Genomic DNA, 18600 nt, shown 5'->3' with positions numbered 1-18600 from the left:
AAGGAGGATCCACTAAAGTATAACAAGCTCTTATAATTATACTGCTCAACAACAACTCGCCAAATTATGAGCAACACATTTAATGTGCCTTCCATCCGGTGCGTAACCCAAAATTAAATTGATTTCTCACTTCAAGGGGACCCTCGCAATTTTTCAGTGATAAACTGCTTTACAGTAGCTACCAATTTGGCAAAGTTTCATGACTGAGCTGTGTCTGCAGGCTCTCTTAATCTTCTTACACAAGCAGCCATTTTTGCCTGTTTCCAGAGCTCACTTGGCTGCTTCGCTCTAATCTTTAACAGTTACAGAACTGCCATGCAACAAATTCAATAAAAACTTTCTCACATTATAATTGTTTTCAAACTTTTGAAGTGCAGGAGCCTTTTATTTTTCTTGTTGCATACAAAGTAAAACCAGGAAAGTCAGACTGGGTTTGTTTCTTTCAGTAACTGGCAGAGATCATTTTTTTATGGAATAATATTTATTGATAACATTCAACATACCTTACTTACAGGAATTTTGCCTAGAAGTTAACCGTCACTTTACATCAACTGACAGAACAACACGTCGTATTCCCAAAAATAGAGTCAGAAACAAACAAACGAGGAGAAGAAATCCCACTGAAACCATGACCTCATGCACCAATTCACCACCAAATTAAAAAACAGTATGGCAGTTCAACTGGTTGTAAGTACATTGTGCAAATACAGACTCACCTCATTAAAACAAGTAACAAGACTATGTAAAAAACAGTAACTACTGTATAAACCCAGGAATAGCACAGACGTAAAATGTCTGTCTCAGCTTGTTGCTTTTCTTGTGGAACATCTTAAAAAAAAGAAAACATCCATCTTTGCGGTCATTCAACATGCAACTGATCCAGTCCGTGTCCCTCTTTCCCAAGTGTGGTCACGTCGTGCAGCGCTCAGCATCACTGCTGTCCAAAGGAACGGCCGAGGCTTCAGGTGATTGGTGCCCTGGGGTGAATTGTTGCTCAAGGCTACGGAGAAGGAGGTGTCTTCAGAGAATTACAGGATCCACCCTGGCTACTTCCTGTGGTCCCCTGGTACTGCAGGAAAGAGGCAGGTGGGAACAAGAGTTAGATTCCTGCAGTGCATGTGCAAGAGTCCTCTGTCTCGCACCACACAAACACACACAGTCATTAAAATGAAGCCAGAGCCAATTTTTTTAACGCCAGCTTTTCATCCTGGAACCTCTAAAAAAATATGCAAACCACCTACAGAGTTATGAATCTGGCAGCAACGAGAACTGTGAGTTATTATTTTTTTCTTTTTCTTTTTTTTCTTTTTGCTTTATTTGTGTTTCGCTCAATTATTGGAATCCACTGCACTGCTGTGACTGCCTCACTTATCATCCCCAAGCAAACAGACCAAAGCTTTTACAGAGCAAGTGGCTAACTTTACAAACAAACAAGTAGACCTTTCATCATGTTTAGACCACTGTGTGAGGAGGAGCTTGAGGATGAAGAGCTTGTGAAGACAACAACTTTGACTGAGTAAGAATTGAGAGGCAGTACACACGGAATGAGGTTTCTGGAGGCCCTATGAAGATTTCAAAGAGCTGTAAACTCTAATAGCCCCAGAAGAAACATAACAAGCTCAATTTCCTCTGACTCTCAGTGTCTCTTTGTATTTTGCAGGCACAGCCTTTTGATGTGCTCACAAAGACACAAAATAAAGCTATTTTTCAAGGCTGAGTGAACAGGTCGGGGCGACCATCCTTCAACTTCTCAGTGGGACTTCCACTTCTCTGCTGACAGAATTTCAGCTCTGCAGTCGCTCTCAGTGCTCTGCCTCATCCACTCTCCTGCAAATCACACACAATCTTAAGTACTTTTCTCCCAGGAGAAGAATAATTTTTGTTATTGCAATAATTAGACCAGCCAAAATCTAAAGGTGAACTTCCCACAGAAAGTAGCTTCCGTCTGGTACCACATGTACCCACACATGCTTTCAGCTGAATCACTTTCAAACTTGGCAACTTTAATTCCAATCATCAGATCCACAAATGTACTTCCATAAAAAACATTATCACCTGCTGTTGACTTTGTACAGGAAACCATGTCTTTATAACTGGAGATGATGAATTCAGTAAATCTACAGGATCCTGACAGGGACATGTCCATCATGTCTGAGAGCTGTCCAGACTTCAATGTCCTTTATCAGAAGACATCCTACAGCCATTAATCCATCATTGCTGACCAAAAAAATCATTTTACAGTCTCATTGTAACAACACACTGTTATCAGTGAATGCTAATGAGTCCTCTGTGACTTAATGACTGGGCAGCGATAAGCTTGATCACTAATTCATTTACCCTCTCTCCTCTGCGGGACTTGGCGTATTTATTATGTGCTATAAATTCTATTATGCTGCTCATTTCAAATAATTTTATTGTCTTATTTTTAACCAATGCCAGTAATTTACCCATTTGCCTTGAAGCTCCCATCAAGGGACTTTTAGCTGCTTGTGAAACAGACTGGAATTATATCATTACCCCCTTATGAGCTACAAAAGCAAAACCAGAACACCATGGAAAGCTTAACTATTCCTTCATAAATATTCTTAATGCCTGAAACCACTGCTGCTTGGTAGGTGTTGGATAAAGCGCTTAACAACACACTCTGTTTACAGCCCTTTTTACATTTTCCCTTGCAATTATTGTAAAATATCTAACTGTCATAGAAAGCAGAATTTGTTCTGTTGCTGTTGTTGTTATGAAAACAAAAATTACACATGCACATCTTTGTCCACAGGGGTTGCCAAAATGGACTCAAACTGAGAGTTCCTCGCAGAGGGTTTAAATAATCTTAATTTTACTTAATGCTACCTTCAGTCTTCATTGGGGAGATATTTTTGGCAGTTTTAGGAGTAAAAGAATAATTAGAAATTCAGTTATTTATTCTTGCTATAAAAATACTTTTGGAGAACAACAAAAGAAACCTGCTTTTAATGACTTGTTAACAAAACTGGCCAATACAAAGTAGTAGTCATATGGAATCCAGTGTTACATTCTGAAAAGTAGAAAAGCACTCAGGGAGTGCAGAGCTCCACCAAGCGTATTGTGATTGTCACACAACACTTTAATCCTACTTTAATGTTATACTCCCTTTCAGCAGACTGTCTGCTACGATAATTTGTTTCCTGACAGTGTTGAAAATGATGATGACACAGTACGTATTTCATAGTCCAGATCTTAGTATTCAGAATATCGCCAGGATCTGGATCGTACTTTTACATCTGTCAGAAATTATGGTGACCTTGTCTTGTATTGTTTTGCAAAGCAATCTGACCATTTATGGTGGAGTTTTATACACATATGGTAAAAATGTCCCTATCTCACAATGATAAAGAATCCTTGAAAAAAGTCCTGGATCCAGACTGTGATCCAAAACATGAGCTCTTTGGTGGAGGTAATGAAGGAAAAAAGAACAAGAACCTCTGCAACAGGGTGTCAGCAGAAGAAAAATAGTGATACCATATGTTTTTCATTGTTTAAGACAATGCCACACATTTGCAAAACATGTGGCAAGTATTCTGGCGGCAAGGAGGAAAATCCAAGAAGTGACGTGAGCTTCGAGTATAATAACTGGACATGGTCTCCCTGACGTCACCTGTCTGTTCCTGAAATGTAAAATGAAGCACATTGGCTATCCCAGCCATATTGGAAGTGGCGTGAGCTTCGAGTCTCCACACTAACAGCTATGGGGCACCCGTCAGTCACGTGACCTGAGCTGTGTCTCTGATTGGGCGAGCTCGAGCTCTTAATATCCACTGAACTGCTGAGTTAAAAAAAAATTCACCCCCTGTATAATACGTGCAGATTGTAAAATCAGCGATTCAGACAGGAGATGTTTTTTGAACCAGGCTGTAAATATGTTAATTTCTGCTTAGAAAACAGATTTTTTTGGCTTAGCGTGTGTGTGACTTCTGTCACTTCCAGAGCCAGCCTCAAGTGGACACTTGAGAAACAGCAGATTTTAGCACATCCGCATTGTCTCATTTTCTTGGACTGGAGGTTGCCGCTTGGTCCAAACACAGCAAAGCATTAAGTAAATTTTAAGTAAACTAAAAATCATCATCATAGCTGATATTTGAAGCAACAACAGCTGCAGCTATTGATAGCAAAATAAAGCACCATCGAGCAAATTCAGGTGGAATTTGCAAACTGCAGACAGTTTATCAGAAGAAACACAAAGTGAAAAAAAATAACACGTTTGTCAAAAGTAGACGAGGATTTAGTCAGTTAAAAACATTTCTAAAACAGTATTTCTGCCCTGTATGAACTGGTTTCAATATATTTTCCCAGTTCAATCAAAATTATTCACACACCTCTTACCACATACATCACCTCCTGAGTTAAATAATTTTTCTGTAACATAATCTTCAGACACTATTGTAGGATTTTTATATTTTTCAGCTGACTGAATTAAAGAACTTGTTAAGGGAGACTGAGCCATACACCATGTTTAATTCTCTTCACACATCATTTCTGATTAGTAGAGGGAAATTCTTGCCGCAGGTCTCAACCCTACTTGTGCTCAGTGCAGCACAGCAGTTGTGACAGCTTTATTAGCAAACTTTGTTCACTGCAAGCAAAAATATGTGCTCTGTGTGTTCAGTATCCAGGCATGCATGGAAACACATGTCGCAGAAGAGTCATCTCACCTCAACGAGAGGATGCCAGTGGGCGACAGGTTTTCGAGGATATGTGAGCATTTCACTCCAGTGGTCTCGACCGAGGTTGTCTGCATCGTTGCCAACTCGACACACACCGATGACCTCATTATGGCCTACGCTGTTGGCACAAGGAGACAGAGGGATGCAGTGTGATCACGACTGACCCCGCTTTCCAAAAGTAATGTTACACAACATCTCAGGAGAGGAAGATGATAAAAGAGTCAAACTAGTTATGTGACAGGAAGTTAAATAATTTCATTCTTTTTGTCATTTTAAGTTAAAAATGACTCATGCAAAAGAGCTATAAAGCAGTGTGACTCATAAAGTGTTGTAAAAGCGTCTAACCGATCATAGTCCATCACTGCAATCAGCAGGCTGATCTGCTCTATATTTTCTGGAGGGACATCAAAGACAATGGCCTCGTTATAGACAGGGTTTAAAGTGTTCCGCTTAGTCGACGTCTTCCTCTTCTTCAGTCTGCGGCCATCACACATGAGTGAGACTTTCACATAGGGATCTATTGGAATGAAACAAAACGGCAATCAAACAGTCATTTGCGTTCAGAATCCCAGAGAGGCCCTGCAGATATACAGTAAGCACCATCAGGCTTTAATTACCAGATGCACCGGTGATATCCATGGCTTTTAGATTGCGAGCCTTTATCATGGTGATGGTCAGCCTGCCTGCAGTGGGCAGGTAACAGAGCGAAAACATCAGATCCCCGAGGTCCACATTATCCTGCAACAAAGCACAAGACATTATCAGTCGACCATGAGCCTCATCTTGAGTTTATAATCCTGTTTTCCACACAGGTTTTGGGTGCTTTCATATTATTATCAGCACACAAACAGAACACTTGGAGTATTCTTAGCTCTACCTGTCACTACTGCAGCTGAAAGTGAGTGGTATTTGGGCACGGCCCGCTGACATTTTGTTACAGAGTTCAACCAATGTTTCTGCTCGGGAAAAGTCTCTTCTGTCACATTGCACAGATAAAAGCCTCCCACATTTCAGCCAACATGGCGACTTCTGTTCAGCTGCAGAGAGGCAGCAGCTCTCTTATCACTTGCTCTTAAAATAACTCAGCGAAACATGTGAGAACCAGGAAAGCACACAAACGTGTCTGCTGAAGACAACAACTCCTACAGCCGAGTCTCTTGCTGATCCGCTGGTGTGTCGGGAAGGTTGTGTTGGTGTTTTGAGTCAGGTGCCATCTGCTGTTAACTTTCAGTGCAATCATTTGTAAAGGGAAGCCTGGCGAGTCCAATCAGTGTGTGAAAAAAAATATATATATAGCTGATTTGATTCGCAAGAGCTGCTCCATAAGCTGTGACTGGAACATTAAGATAGAGACATTTTATATTTATTTGGTCCAAGAGGTTGACACTAAGTTTAAAAAACGGAACTGTACGGAACAGGATAGAGGAAAGGAAAAGCAAGTTTTTGGTTTTGCATGATTTTGAGCTGCAAACGCTTTGAAACAAACATTTGAAGTATAACCTTTGTAACTCGGTCTGCTTGAGCTGTTCAGTGTAGGCAGGTGTTTGCAAGACAAAGTTCATTGTATTCTTTTTGCAGGCTGTGGTTGATGTCTCTCTTAGTTTACCTGCAGAGAGGAAGGAGACAGGTATGTAATGCTCAGCTTATAAAAGAAACAGAAGACAGACAGATATATTGGCTGTCTGCCAGCAGGAGAGATCAATGGCCTATGACATTTAATTCGCAGCAGGCCTTAGGTTAGTGTTTCATACATTTTGACAGCATGGATTGTTTCTACGGAAATCTTCAACACTAAGATTTCAGCAGAGGGCCTTGACTCTTTGACCCTGGGGGTTATTTACCTTGATCATTGTGGAAAGCTTTTCTGAATCAATTATGTATCAGCTTCATTAAAGCAGAGACATTTTTATCCAAAACATTCATTTGCATGGTAAAGCTATGTCTACTTTTATGAAGGTTGTTGAGGCTTAGCAGAATCTTAAGAGGTTGAATTATAACTCCATTACAAACTTAAATATTTAGTGCACTTTGTTTCTTCTTTCAAAACTTTTTTCTTCCGTAGTTTAAATTAAAATCAGTATTTATTGCCACTTTCAACAATTTGTCTGCAATGCTAAGCATTAAAGTCCTCTTCTGGGATACAGCTCTTTTATTATCTCTAATCTAATCTGTGTGTGTGCGCATGAATTTGCAAAACAGATATAGCTCCGGAGAAAGAGACGAAGAGAAAGAAAAAGAGCTGAAGATTTCACATCCTAAGACCTAAATCCCTCTTGTATCTCATCGTGGGGTTTTTGTTACCGTCAGGATAAAACGCTCACCAAGGCTATGGTGTAAGGCATATTAATTTCTTTGATGGATTAACCGACAGACCATCCAGAAACATCTCATCAGGATCCCGCGGGCCTTACATGCTTCATGGTCTTTGTGCTGCTCTAGAAACAAGTGGGAGGAGATGGGTTGGTGTAGAGTTTTGTGTGATTTGGGATCTTTAAAGGTCCCATATTGTGCAAAAATCACTTTATTAAGTCTTTTAGTGAAATTTGTGGGTCTTTGGCTTTCCTCCCAGCCCACAAAATGAGATATTTAGTGACAAAACTTGTACTTAGTAGTGCTTGTGAATGTAAAATCCTGACCTAAAACGAGCTGTTTGGTTTTTGGGGATTTGCCGACTTCAGCGAGTCCCTTTTCTGGCCAATCAGGAGCAAGTCTGACTTGATTGGTCCATCGGAGCAGATACCCCCAAACCCCCCTCCCCGCCCACTCCTCTCCCGCAGCAGGGAGGGGAATGTTAAAGTTGAAGAGCCATCACTGCTCTGTTTTTGGCTGTAAACAGCCACATAGTTCCATGCACAAGCTTCCCATCTCTGAAGAAGACAAGACTCAGTGACTAGAGTTCATTTATCAAGGAAATGTGCCAGCTACACTCAGTAAAACTGTGCATGTGTGTGCTAGTCACTTCACGGCTGACTGCTTTTCCAACTTTGGACAGTACAACACAGGGCTAGCAAATAGACTGGTCCTGAATCCAGGCGCATTACCAACCATCCGCCAACAAACCTCTGACCCTGGAAATGTGAGTATTTTAAATGCTGTGTGCTGTGGAGCAGATGTAAGAGCTTTTCCTCAGTGTCCCCCCTGTCTCTGTGTTAGCTTCAGGGTGCTAACTGTAGCTACGGTTAGCCTGTTGTTTTAGCCTGTAATGTTAAAGCTTGGTAAACAAGCTTCGCTGTTTTCTAAACATTGTGCACTCGGAGCTCGGTAGTCATCGTGCCGCTTTCAGTGACACGGAAGAGCAGGGGGGGTATCAGCAGTGGCTCATTTACATATGAGGGTCACGCCCACTAAATCAGCTTTTTGGACCAAAACATGTTACTACCATTCCATGAAGACATCAATGATCCACATTAAACTGCAGAAAAGGAGCATAATATGGGACCTTTAAGAGGTTATGAACTGTATTTAAGGCCAACAAAATGTCACACTCCAATCAGGCTCGACTGAAAAAAGTGTTCCTGTTGGAGTCTTATCACACTGAAAGCCAAGGGCATGAATTAAAATGTTGAATAACGTTCAAATAAAACATTAATATTGATAAATTAGATCGCTTTCTGATCGTGAGAACAGAAGACACAATTTCTTATGATTCTGAATTAATTACAAAGCTCACTGAGCCAAATCTGTCTCTAAAACAAACCATATGGCCAGTCCCACTGCTGATCATGATTTAATGATGAGCTTTTCGTTCCTCTAAGACGGATCATCTGTCCAGTGATCGTGACGAATCCTGCAAAAATGTCCTCCCTCTGCAGTGGTGTTCAAAGATGATCAGCTTGTATCTGAGGTATCTGCAGGGCATGTGTGTAAGTGTGCATTATGTAAAAGAACAAAACTGTGTGTGTGCATGTATGTGTGTGAAAGACAGTTGAGTGAAAAAACTGAACAGCTCTCAAGATATTGTGCCTCTCTGGTTTCCATCAACACCTGTCACATTCCTCTCTGATCTGACTGTGGGAGATATTAGTTACAAATCAATAGGAAAGGGCAGACATGGTAGCCCTTCCCCCAAAAAACAGCACGACGTTCAGAGTTTACAAAATCTCTCTCACACAAACACACACTCACAAACACACACAGAATCAATACTTCTGTCAGTATCAGTATAAATCTGAGGTCTCTATTTCACAAGCAGACAAAACAAACATGTTCATGTCTGCTCCTCACTCATCAGCTGTCAGCGCCTCTTCTTTTAACTTATGCCCACTTTCTAATAGATACAAAAGCAAACACAACTTTCATGATTTAAAAATAGCTATCCAGAACTCATCGTTAGAAAACTTCTCATCAGCATAACTTATACTGTCTCAGTTTTTAAGCTCTCCTCTTGTGACCCTGTTGGACTTAATGATGTTTTTTTCAAACATTTTGCAGCAGATTCAGGCTTTAGCTCCATGGTTACAGTCTCTGCCCTGTAATAAACTCCATCAGCTTGGCCGTTCTGATTGCAGAAAGGCACACTGAAATATGCATGTGCTCATCCGGTCATTCCCCATGGTACTGACAGCACACAGAGCAAGGTCATGACTTACTCACATAGCAGAGCGTGCGCATCACCCTGCACGTTTTGAGAATGTTGCTGCTGAACTTCACCTAAGATCACATTAAGGAGTAGATCTGTGTTTCTGCTGCTGAAGGTGCTGAAATGGCTGAGCAGTGTGTGTGTGTGTGTGTGTGTGTTGTTTTATCAGTCATGATGGTGCACTCTGCCTCTGGTTAGTGAACTCGCAGGGAATATTAGAAGCCGAAGCCTGGAAGAAGTGGAAAGATTACTGTGAATACTGTGACCCTGAAATACTCACATGAGACCACTCTCCATGTTACCTTTGTCTCAATACATACTGCACAGTTGCACTAAATAAATGATTACACAGTCCACTGTGGCTGCAGCCAGCACATGAGGAAATGATCCATCACCCACTGTCGTAAAGACGTGACTCTAGGCAAGGCGTGCACTTGATTTGGAAGCAAATGAATGGAGAGCAATCTTTTTAGCACTATGCTTCTCTGTTCAAGAAAACTTTTTGCAGGCTGCAAAGCAACAAGGCAATGTATTGAAACATGTTTGAAGCACTGTTTCAAGTAATGAAAGTTTAACTCTAAAAAACAAAACAAGATTGAATGTTAAAGTGACCTGATAAAAAAGGAGTCGTGAATAGTAATACCTTAAACATCTTGAGACACAAATATTTCCAAGAAATCTGAAGACATCTTAGGACATCTTAAGACTATGTCTATAGATGGGTCTTATAGACGTGTCTTGACTTTACCAAAACGTCTCAAGACATCTTAACAAATATGTCATAAGACACATCTCAAGAAGTCTTGAGACACTGGATATGCACAAGTGACCACAAGTAAACTTGGTAAAGTCAGTTTGTATCAAAGTTTAGTGTACAGAAGACTAGCAGACTTTTTGTTTAATGTTACTCACAGCTCTGTGCTCTGAGCTGTGTCCATAACATGTAACATCAATGAATCCTTGTCATGTCCCACCACGTCTAGTAACTTCAACCTTTTCAAGCAGAGCTAAGGTAACCTCACTCTTCATATTATTGATAGACTCTGAAGTTTGAACACACCACTGCAGAATAACTGCTGCATGCGGGTTGGATACAGCCTATCTTACCCATGTACTAAAGAAGCACCAAAATCACAAGCAACAAACTTCCATTTTTTTCTGCATTTTTGGAACCATTTTTGGGGATGTGAATCCTAGCTGTTAAAATGTAAACACAGCCTATTTTTGAAAGAAGATAGGCAATAAAGGCCAACCCCAATTCAACCCTTCAGCCCTTGGTTTTGCGAGTGCAGGTGTAGTAAAGGGAATTCCCAAATTTCTGTCAGATCAAGGGGAAGAGCTACATAGCCCTCGAAACAAAGACAAACCGAGACCCTACTTGAAACTAAGGGGTATGATAAATTTGCCATTTTTAATCAGATATCCAATCCTTTGCTACTTCACATTAATATTAGTCATGTTTTGAACTGTTGATTTTATTTTGAATTCGCTTATCATAATGATCTAGCAAACACTGCTAAAGTGACAGCTACAGTAAATAATTGCTACACCGAGGTCAGACCAGGGTTTGTTGCGGACAGATGCCGTTTAATGAGTGACTGTATAGATAAGCTGCATTCAGAAGCTGCATGAGCTACATGAGCTATGAAAGGCAAACATACGGCATCAGAAGCTACACAATATAGCTTAGCTTGGCTTACGCTATTCATGGCTTAGCTGTCTTGTTACTCATGTGATGCAGTGCGTCATGGTGGTGTCTGTTTGCTGTGAGTTTGTCGCCCTTATCTGACATTACTTTATCATCACTTTTTTTAAATGTGTTTGGTCTGGAAGTAAATGAGCAGTTCCTCTGCCTACGACAGCCAGAGAGAGACTAGAGGTGATTATGTAGCAGGGAACAAGTGGCGTCTCGTTTCTAAAAGATGTTTTTTTACCCCTTTCCCTTGGCCCTTAAGGGGGGCCAGGGGAAAGGGGTAAAAGACGAAGAGGAAGGGGTGAGAATGATAATTAAGAATAGCCCGAAAATTTTAGATTTAAATGTCTGTCTACTTTCTTGTAGCTTGGTTGGCTAAGGCAGATTATAAAGTAGCATCTGTTTTCATCTCAGTCTGTTTTTTTCACCAGTTAATGTTCCTTTGGCCTCAGATTTTGTTTGCTTGTATGCAATTCAGTGACAATACTGTAGATTTGACTTGACGATTGTTGTGTTTAGTACACCACCTGTTAGTAACTAATACATCTCCATAAGCTTAAGATCTTGATCTAGCTCTATAACCCAAGGACATGTTAAATCCTTTCTGCAGGCATCAACTTTTTTCCTTTTTGTTTCAAGTGAAATCATACCCATACTCAAGTGTTAAATATTGGAATGTCCTTTTTCTATACGTCCACTTATTTTTGTCACTTCATGTACCCAAAACCTCATTAGAACGTGTCAGTGCTCTGAAAGTGGGACACAGCTGCTGACGGTGTGGATGCCAAGAAGGGTTATGATAGCTGTATGTACCGCATGCACCGTGTTAGGAACGATGAACCATGTAGACAGAGTGACTCTGGGTCAGTGTGGAGACAGAAACAGAGAGACAGACAGAAACAGGCAGACAGAAACAGAGAGACAGACAGAAACAGGCAGACAGAAACAGAGAGACAGAGAGGACTCTTGCCATCACTGATTCTAGAGTAAAGGAGTAAGAGGCTGTTAATGGTCTTCAGCACATTGTTAGAATCTGTCTGTATCGAGAACATTGGCCAGCAGCTATTTGTAGCATCTGCAGCCGACAGCAGCGGTTTCCTAAAGAGGGGGTCTGGGTCCCCATTGGGGTTTAAAAAAGTGATCTCAGAATGCTTTCTCAAATCTAAATGATTTAAAATTGCATGTTAATATCACAGTTGCAAAGGGCTGGTACATTGCTGGTAAATGTCAGGACAGTTTCCTGAAAATTTCTAAAGGAATTTTAGCTGAGGAATATTGGAAATTTTCAGGGTTTTGTTGCTGTCAATTTCAATGAATTTTTATAGAAAACATCCTGGGAAATTTTGCCCCAGAAATTGTGGAAATTTTCTACATCTTTTCTTTTTTTTTCTTGTTTTCTACTTAAAGGAAGTTTAAGTGAAATTGAATACATATTTAACTGTGTACCATGACTCACATGTGCAACAATCCCAGGCACATTTGATAATCATAAATCAGTACTTCACCAGCTGACAACATTTACACTGAGACCACATTTATCGATTAGGGGTCTAGACGTCCTGTCACTGTAGGTTTTGATGATAGTACTGAGACAAACAAACTTAATGGTTAAACTTTAGGTAATGGACACAATTAAAATATAAATGCTCTTCAAAATGTGTTTAGTTTTTAGAGGCTAGCTATGACAAAAAAAAAAAAAATCATTAAAGCGTAATTTAAAAATATTGCATTAGACATGTTAGCATGTATGTCTGCTTACAACAAACCAAAATGTTTAATGTTTATACATGTAGTATCTGACCAGGTAAATGCAATTAATATAAAATCCTGAAAATTCTCTGAAAATTCCCATTAGTTCCCGTTTATACCTGTAAATTCTGGTTAATTTCTAAAAATTAGAAAGGAGTAGAATTTTCAACCTTAATTGATATTGATCCTATAAAAAAATAACAAAAGTATGGATTCAATTTGATATTAAACCATGCAAACAGAAAATACTTTATTTGTCTTCCACATTAGACAGCTAGCCAAATAAAGTATTTTTTTTTTCATCTTGATCGTGTTTTTATTCTATTTTTGTCTGTTTTTGGATTGGCATGTTGACCTACAACACATGGGAAGGCAGGTTTCCAACATCTTAATTTTGGGGAGTAGTGGGCTGAACTTTTTTGAGACCCCTGGTCTTTAGAATAGACAGACGGGGACACATCAGAACTTTGGGCTCTAAACTGAAGGCCCACCTTAGAAAACAAAACACACTTTAACTCAATTAAAGAATAAATTAACCATTAAATAATACAATAGCATTTCAGTTCATTACGAAACAAAAAGGGAAAGAATTGTTAACATAAGTCAGTGGGAAAGCCTGGTAGTCTAATCAGGCTGAATGTCAGTCTACAAGAGTCAAACCTCAACTAACATGAAACATTATGCAAAATCATTCTGAGTAGAAATGATCATTTTCAAATTGTATTATTTTTGCTAAAGTAGCTTTACTTTGTGTTTTTTGTTTTGTTGGGGTTTTTTTTATGCCTTTTATAATAAAGTCTCAAAAATGAAGCAACACATTTATGTGATTCTGGGAGTCATTAGTGCAATCACATTAATTGCTTCTTTCTTATAATAGGTCTGAAAATATGTGCAGCTGCTGTTCCTTCTTTTTTTGGCTTTGTGACTTTTTTTTTCCTTATTTTCTTCTCTTTTTTTTTCATTTTTCATTTTTTGGTGCAAAATGATCATTTTACTGCCAGAGACACTGGAGTCTTTACCAAATCAGGGTGTCTGTCTTTATAACAGGGATATACGGTTTACGGGCCATTAAGCCCTGTCCTATGGACTGCTTAACAGGACAGTGCTGGAAATAGTTTTGTCTGCACATATTGTCACATATATTTGCATGCATACCATTGGTCAAACCATTCAAGACCAAACTTGCTACAGGCTCATTGCAGGAAAAGATGTGTTCAGGGTCTTGCAGGAGACAGACACCTTGAAAAAAAACTTAAATGTAGGATTGTACCTCCCTGGGCTGGTTATTTTAGCCATCTCTCAGATTCACGTGTACGCGATTTGATGTCAGATATTTCCAGTGTCTAGGGAGGCAGTCTTGTGTGCACACGGCTGAGAGGGAATATCATCATCATCATCAAAATATGTTCATCAGCTGCCTTTTGGATCTACTTCTGCTCCGGTAAACCAGGAACACCATCTGTCCACAGTAACACGAGGAGTTATTCTGAATGAAGGCATGAATAACCATGAAAGTGAATATGAGAATCAAACCTCTCTTACTGAGAGCAAACCAGAAAAATGTGTTCACAAGTTTCAAGTCTTTTAACAGGTTTGTTTCTCGGGCTGAAATACATGCACAACATTACTACTGTGGCTATATTTAGCTGAGATTGACAGGTGGATCAGTGATGCACAAATTCATGTTATTAAGGGACAAAGCTCATTACACTGAAATGACTGCATTGCAGACTAGTCATTTGCATAAGCGCTGGGAAACAGAGCTGCAGGAGACTAACCTGGACACCTGCTGAGGGAGAAGACGCCCAGCTTGTAAGACACACAAGAGACTGACATGCTCAGATGAGCAGTTTGCTGAATTGTTCTGGGTATAGTTACCGCTGCAATTACAAAAGCTGCATAAGAGAGTGTTTTAACTTCACAGAGATCAGTACATTGGTTTAATGATGATCTATTCACTCTACAATTTTCTAATAGCTTGAACAATCAGACTGTGACAGTGCAGCAACAGACCGACTATTTGTTAACCTCAGATTATATCTGATAAATAACTAACAGGTAAACCAGAGATGTCAAACAGCTATAATGCTGTGCAGTGAAGCTCTGAGTTTCAATAGTCTTTAGCCCCGTTCCCACCAAGCAGTGTGGTTTGGTACGGGATGGATCGGTTAAACCTGATCCTGTTTGGGTTTCCACAGCCAACCGTGCCCTCTCATGGTAGGTGGTGTGAAAGCCGGATGCCAATAGCTGCATCAATTATGTAATAGCATGACGCCATAGCAGCGTGACACAGTGTACCCCACAAAGAAGAAGAAAAAACACAACACAGGCAATGAGCAATAATGGGAGACATCCAGCAACTTATCCTCTTTGTGATCTTCGTGTGAATCTTTGTTACAAAGCACAATCAAGCTTTGTTTCACAGCAGGCTGTAAGGAGAAACACAGCTGCTGTTGCACGCCAAGTTACGATTCTTTCGACCAATCAACAGTTTGCAGTGTTGTTTCTCCACCTTCTGGGATCAGATCAGTTTGGTCTGGCACCCCAACAGAAGGGTCCCTAAAAGTGGGACAGTTTTATCTTGGTCATTTGGGGATCTGTCCCAGGATAAGCCAGTGGAAACGAAACGAACCAAACTGAACCGCTTGGTGCTTTTGAATGTTCATCACATTTTTCAAATTGCATGCTTAGCATTTACGGACAGTTTGAAGTCCATTATAACGACGTTAATCAATTTTAACCAGCATCTAAATTGAGGAATCAAATTAATGTAGACCAGTGCCATACAATTGGCAATAACTTCAGTTTAGTGCACATACTTTTCAGCCTACGACCCCCAAAATATTGATGCTCCCTGCCACTGTAATAAACTAATAGGCCAATCCAAAATCAGACAAAAACTGTGCTTATAAACTTGATTGCTAATCTGCAGAAAATTGGAAAACCTATATGTACATGCTGATTCTATTGTGCTTTTTAAATTAATCTGTTGCCACTGAAACAATCTTTGTCCTATCTTGGTCACCTAAGGGGTTTTGTGTAAAGAAAATGTGACAAACAGATCAAACACATTCTGTTTGCATACATTTTCTTTAAAATGTAACCCTTATCTTTGTCTGTCTTTCATATTGATGGAAGAAACTGCTTATAGTTTCTGGTTTTGGAAGATATCCAAAATCACTCTTTCTAGTCCCAACCCCCACTTTGGGACCCACTGCTGTAGCAAACTTGTCTAGCTCACTTTCACCTGCAGATCTGTTACGACTCATACACACTCCAGGAGAGCTCTGCCAGCTTTTTCAATGCAGTGACCCTTAAACACCATCGCTTAGCCAATGGGTGGTGGGTCAGACTTGAAGGGTGCAGGTGCTTTTTTTATTTGCCATGAGGTGGATATGACTTGCCACCCATCAACTTAGCTTTGTTTAGGTTTTTTAAAAGCCTCAGAGAAGCACAGTGGTATTTTTTTCCATCAAGATGGCTACATGCAGTAAAAAAAAGGAAAAGCTGACAAGATGAATGTAGGTTTTTTTCTTGAGCCACAGTCACATTAACGGTGACATTCCTGACTACGGCATGTCATACTTAGTGGACTTATTGTTTGCTTTCACAATGGAGCCTATTTTAGCTCTATTGCCATGTTTCAGCCAAGGTCTGTGCATCTGCCTGCCAAGCAAAATTGTGTCTCCATGCACACAATTGAGGGTTAGAGTAAAGGGAATTCATCCATGTTTTAGAAGTATAGTTTTTCTTTAAGTGGCTGTCCTTTATTGATCATCTCCAGTGACCTCCCTGGGATAAAAGGAGTTGTCCGCAACAATCAATGGCAGAGGGTCTAATTAATGCTACTTTAGCAATTCATGGTGAAAAAAGATCATTACAGCAGTTAAAGTTGACACTCTTAGATTTCTATCAATACAGCAATAAGTTGAAGAACATAAATGTTCATGCATTGTTGCCATTAAACGGTGCAGAACTGTTCAATATTATAAAGTTGTCACTACATCTAACAAGACCGTAATATATGATCAAACCCTTAATATGTCCTGAGTTAGGGAGATATCATCACTCTTAGGATGGGTGGGCACACACACACACACACACACACACACACACACACACACACACACACACACACACACACACACACACACACACACACACACACACACACACACACACACACACACACACACCGTACACACAAAATAATGTGGGCTTTTAATCCTGTTGACCTTTAAGTCGGTCTTACTGTGAATTTAATTAACATATGTTTAAAAATGGGTGGTCCCAGCAGAGAGCACTGACTTTAGATAAGTAGTGGTAAATGCAGTAAATGTGTTTCTTAATGAAAAATGTTCTTCACCTCTATCAGCCGGTGCACAGTAATAATGGTTTTGATAGAAAGAGGAGATTTTGTTTAACACCTATTTTATACAAATGAATTAACCCCAGCCTCTGGCCTACGTCTGTAGTGTTTCATTTCTCGTTTCCACATTGATCCAAAGATAAAACACTCATTTTAAAAAGACATTCAGATCCAATCCACAGAGAGTAAAAAGGCAATAAAGCAAATGTATAAAAGGGTAGTGATATCTCAGATGTGTCGTTGACAGGGAAATGAAAATCTATGTTTTCAAAGTAAGACCTAATAACGTCGCAAGCCAATTCCCTCTTTTCTTGAAGGCTGACAGCTCAGAGCATTAAAAAATTGAGTCCACTTTGTTTCCTGATTTATACCGTCATTGAGACACTGTGTGATAAAATAAGGGACCCAAGTGACGACCAAAAACAGAGGTCTTAATAAAGTTGCAGCAAATCTGTCAGGCTTAATATAACTTGTGTGTTTTCCCCTTCATAAAACATAAGACTTTGTTGGATAAAAGTTCAAAATTAATAAGAAATATTCTTATCTGAGTCATGACACATGCATTTTTTATTGGAACTGCTGACTCACCGTGGCCATGTACTGGATTTCCCGGCAGAGCCTTGTCTCTCTGGGGAAATCTGCCAAGTCCAGAAAGTTGTCTACAACCACTTGTCCGATGATGTCGTGGCGTGAAAATCTGTCGAAGTCATAGACACTGAAGTGCAGCTTGCGTGTGGGAAGCTCAGAGTACGCCACAGGAAAAAGGAAGACCTCATCAAACACAGGGTTTAGCGTCTTGCGGTGCACCTTGGTCTGATGCTTGGTCATTCGGTCAGGGAGCAGGTAGATCTTAACGTAAGGGTCAGAGGTGCCAGAAAAGTCCTTAGCTGGGAGGTCCTCTGCTTTGTGGATCTTAACTATTAACTGTTCAAGATCGCAATCAAATTTGAGGATAAAGTGAAGGCGGCCACAGCCCCCGCCTCTGCGGCTTCCATCCTCTCCTTCCAGTGAGCGTTGTTTGTAGAGTTCAGGTTTGAGGCGACCCAGGCCCAAACCCATTCCAGTGAGGGAGTCCTGCCTTTGGAACTGGGCCACGTTGAAGTCAGGGTTAGACAGGTTCATGTGTCTGCGAATGGTTCCTTGTCTGTGAGCATAAAAAAATCAACAACCAACATCAGTATATCACATGCACATGTTGGGTTTGAAAAGCCATCAAGGTCTGTGTCCTCTCACATTAGATGAGTACTTTACCCTAGATGGGCCACTAGGTAGAAGGTGGTAGTTGATTTGTCAGATGGTGTGACAAAGATTTCTCTTTACAAAAATCTCGCAATTTACATTTGCATTTTCATAAACCCCAGTAAACCTTAACCCTCACAACTGAATCATCAATCACCCACTGATCACTGGCTGTTTTTACAGATAAAATAGAAAAAATCTGGGTGCATAATTGTCCTTTTACACTCAAAGTACACAGCAGGTGACACATCTTGGAGAAGTTTCCAAAGTA

At 40.2% G+C, this 18600-nt stretch overlaps 1 protein-coding gene across 2 annotated transcripts in view; it reads right to left on the bottom strand.

The window, feature by feature from the left end:
- Nucleotides 1–387: 387 nt before the first annotated feature.
- The window catches only part of syt9a (synaptotagmin IXa), a 32951-nt gene continuing 14738 nt past the window's right edge, over nucleotides 388–18600 (bottom strand). For both annotated transcript variants that reach the window (XM_074667011.1, XM_074667012.1), the window contains 5 exons: nucleotides 17679–18234; nucleotides 5318–5438; nucleotides 5046–5217; nucleotides 4689–4818; nucleotides 388–1069 (listed from right to left, as the gene is read on the bottom strand). In XM_074667011.1, the coding sequence (XP_074523112.1) occupies nucleotides 1001–1069; nucleotides 4689–4818; nucleotides 5046–5217; nucleotides 5318–5438; nucleotides 17679–18234 (1048 nt within the window). In that variant the 3' untranslated portion in view covers nucleotides 388–1000. The remainder of the gene's footprint in view (nucleotides 1070–4688; nucleotides 4819–5045; nucleotides 5218–5317; nucleotides 5439–17678; nucleotides 18235–18600) is intronic.

Source organism: Halichoeres trimaculatus, unplaced genomic scaffold (assembly GCF_033239565.1).
Source record: "Halichoeres trimaculatus isolate MK-OKI-2021-1 unplaced genomic scaffold, fHalTri1.1 fHalTri1_scaffold_3, whole genome shotgun sequence".
Classification (NCBI taxonomy): domain Eukaryota; kingdom Metazoa; phylum Chordata; class Actinopteri; order Labriformes; family Labridae; genus Halichoeres; species Halichoeres trimaculatus.
This window is presented reverse-complemented; position numbering and strand designations above follow the sequence as displayed.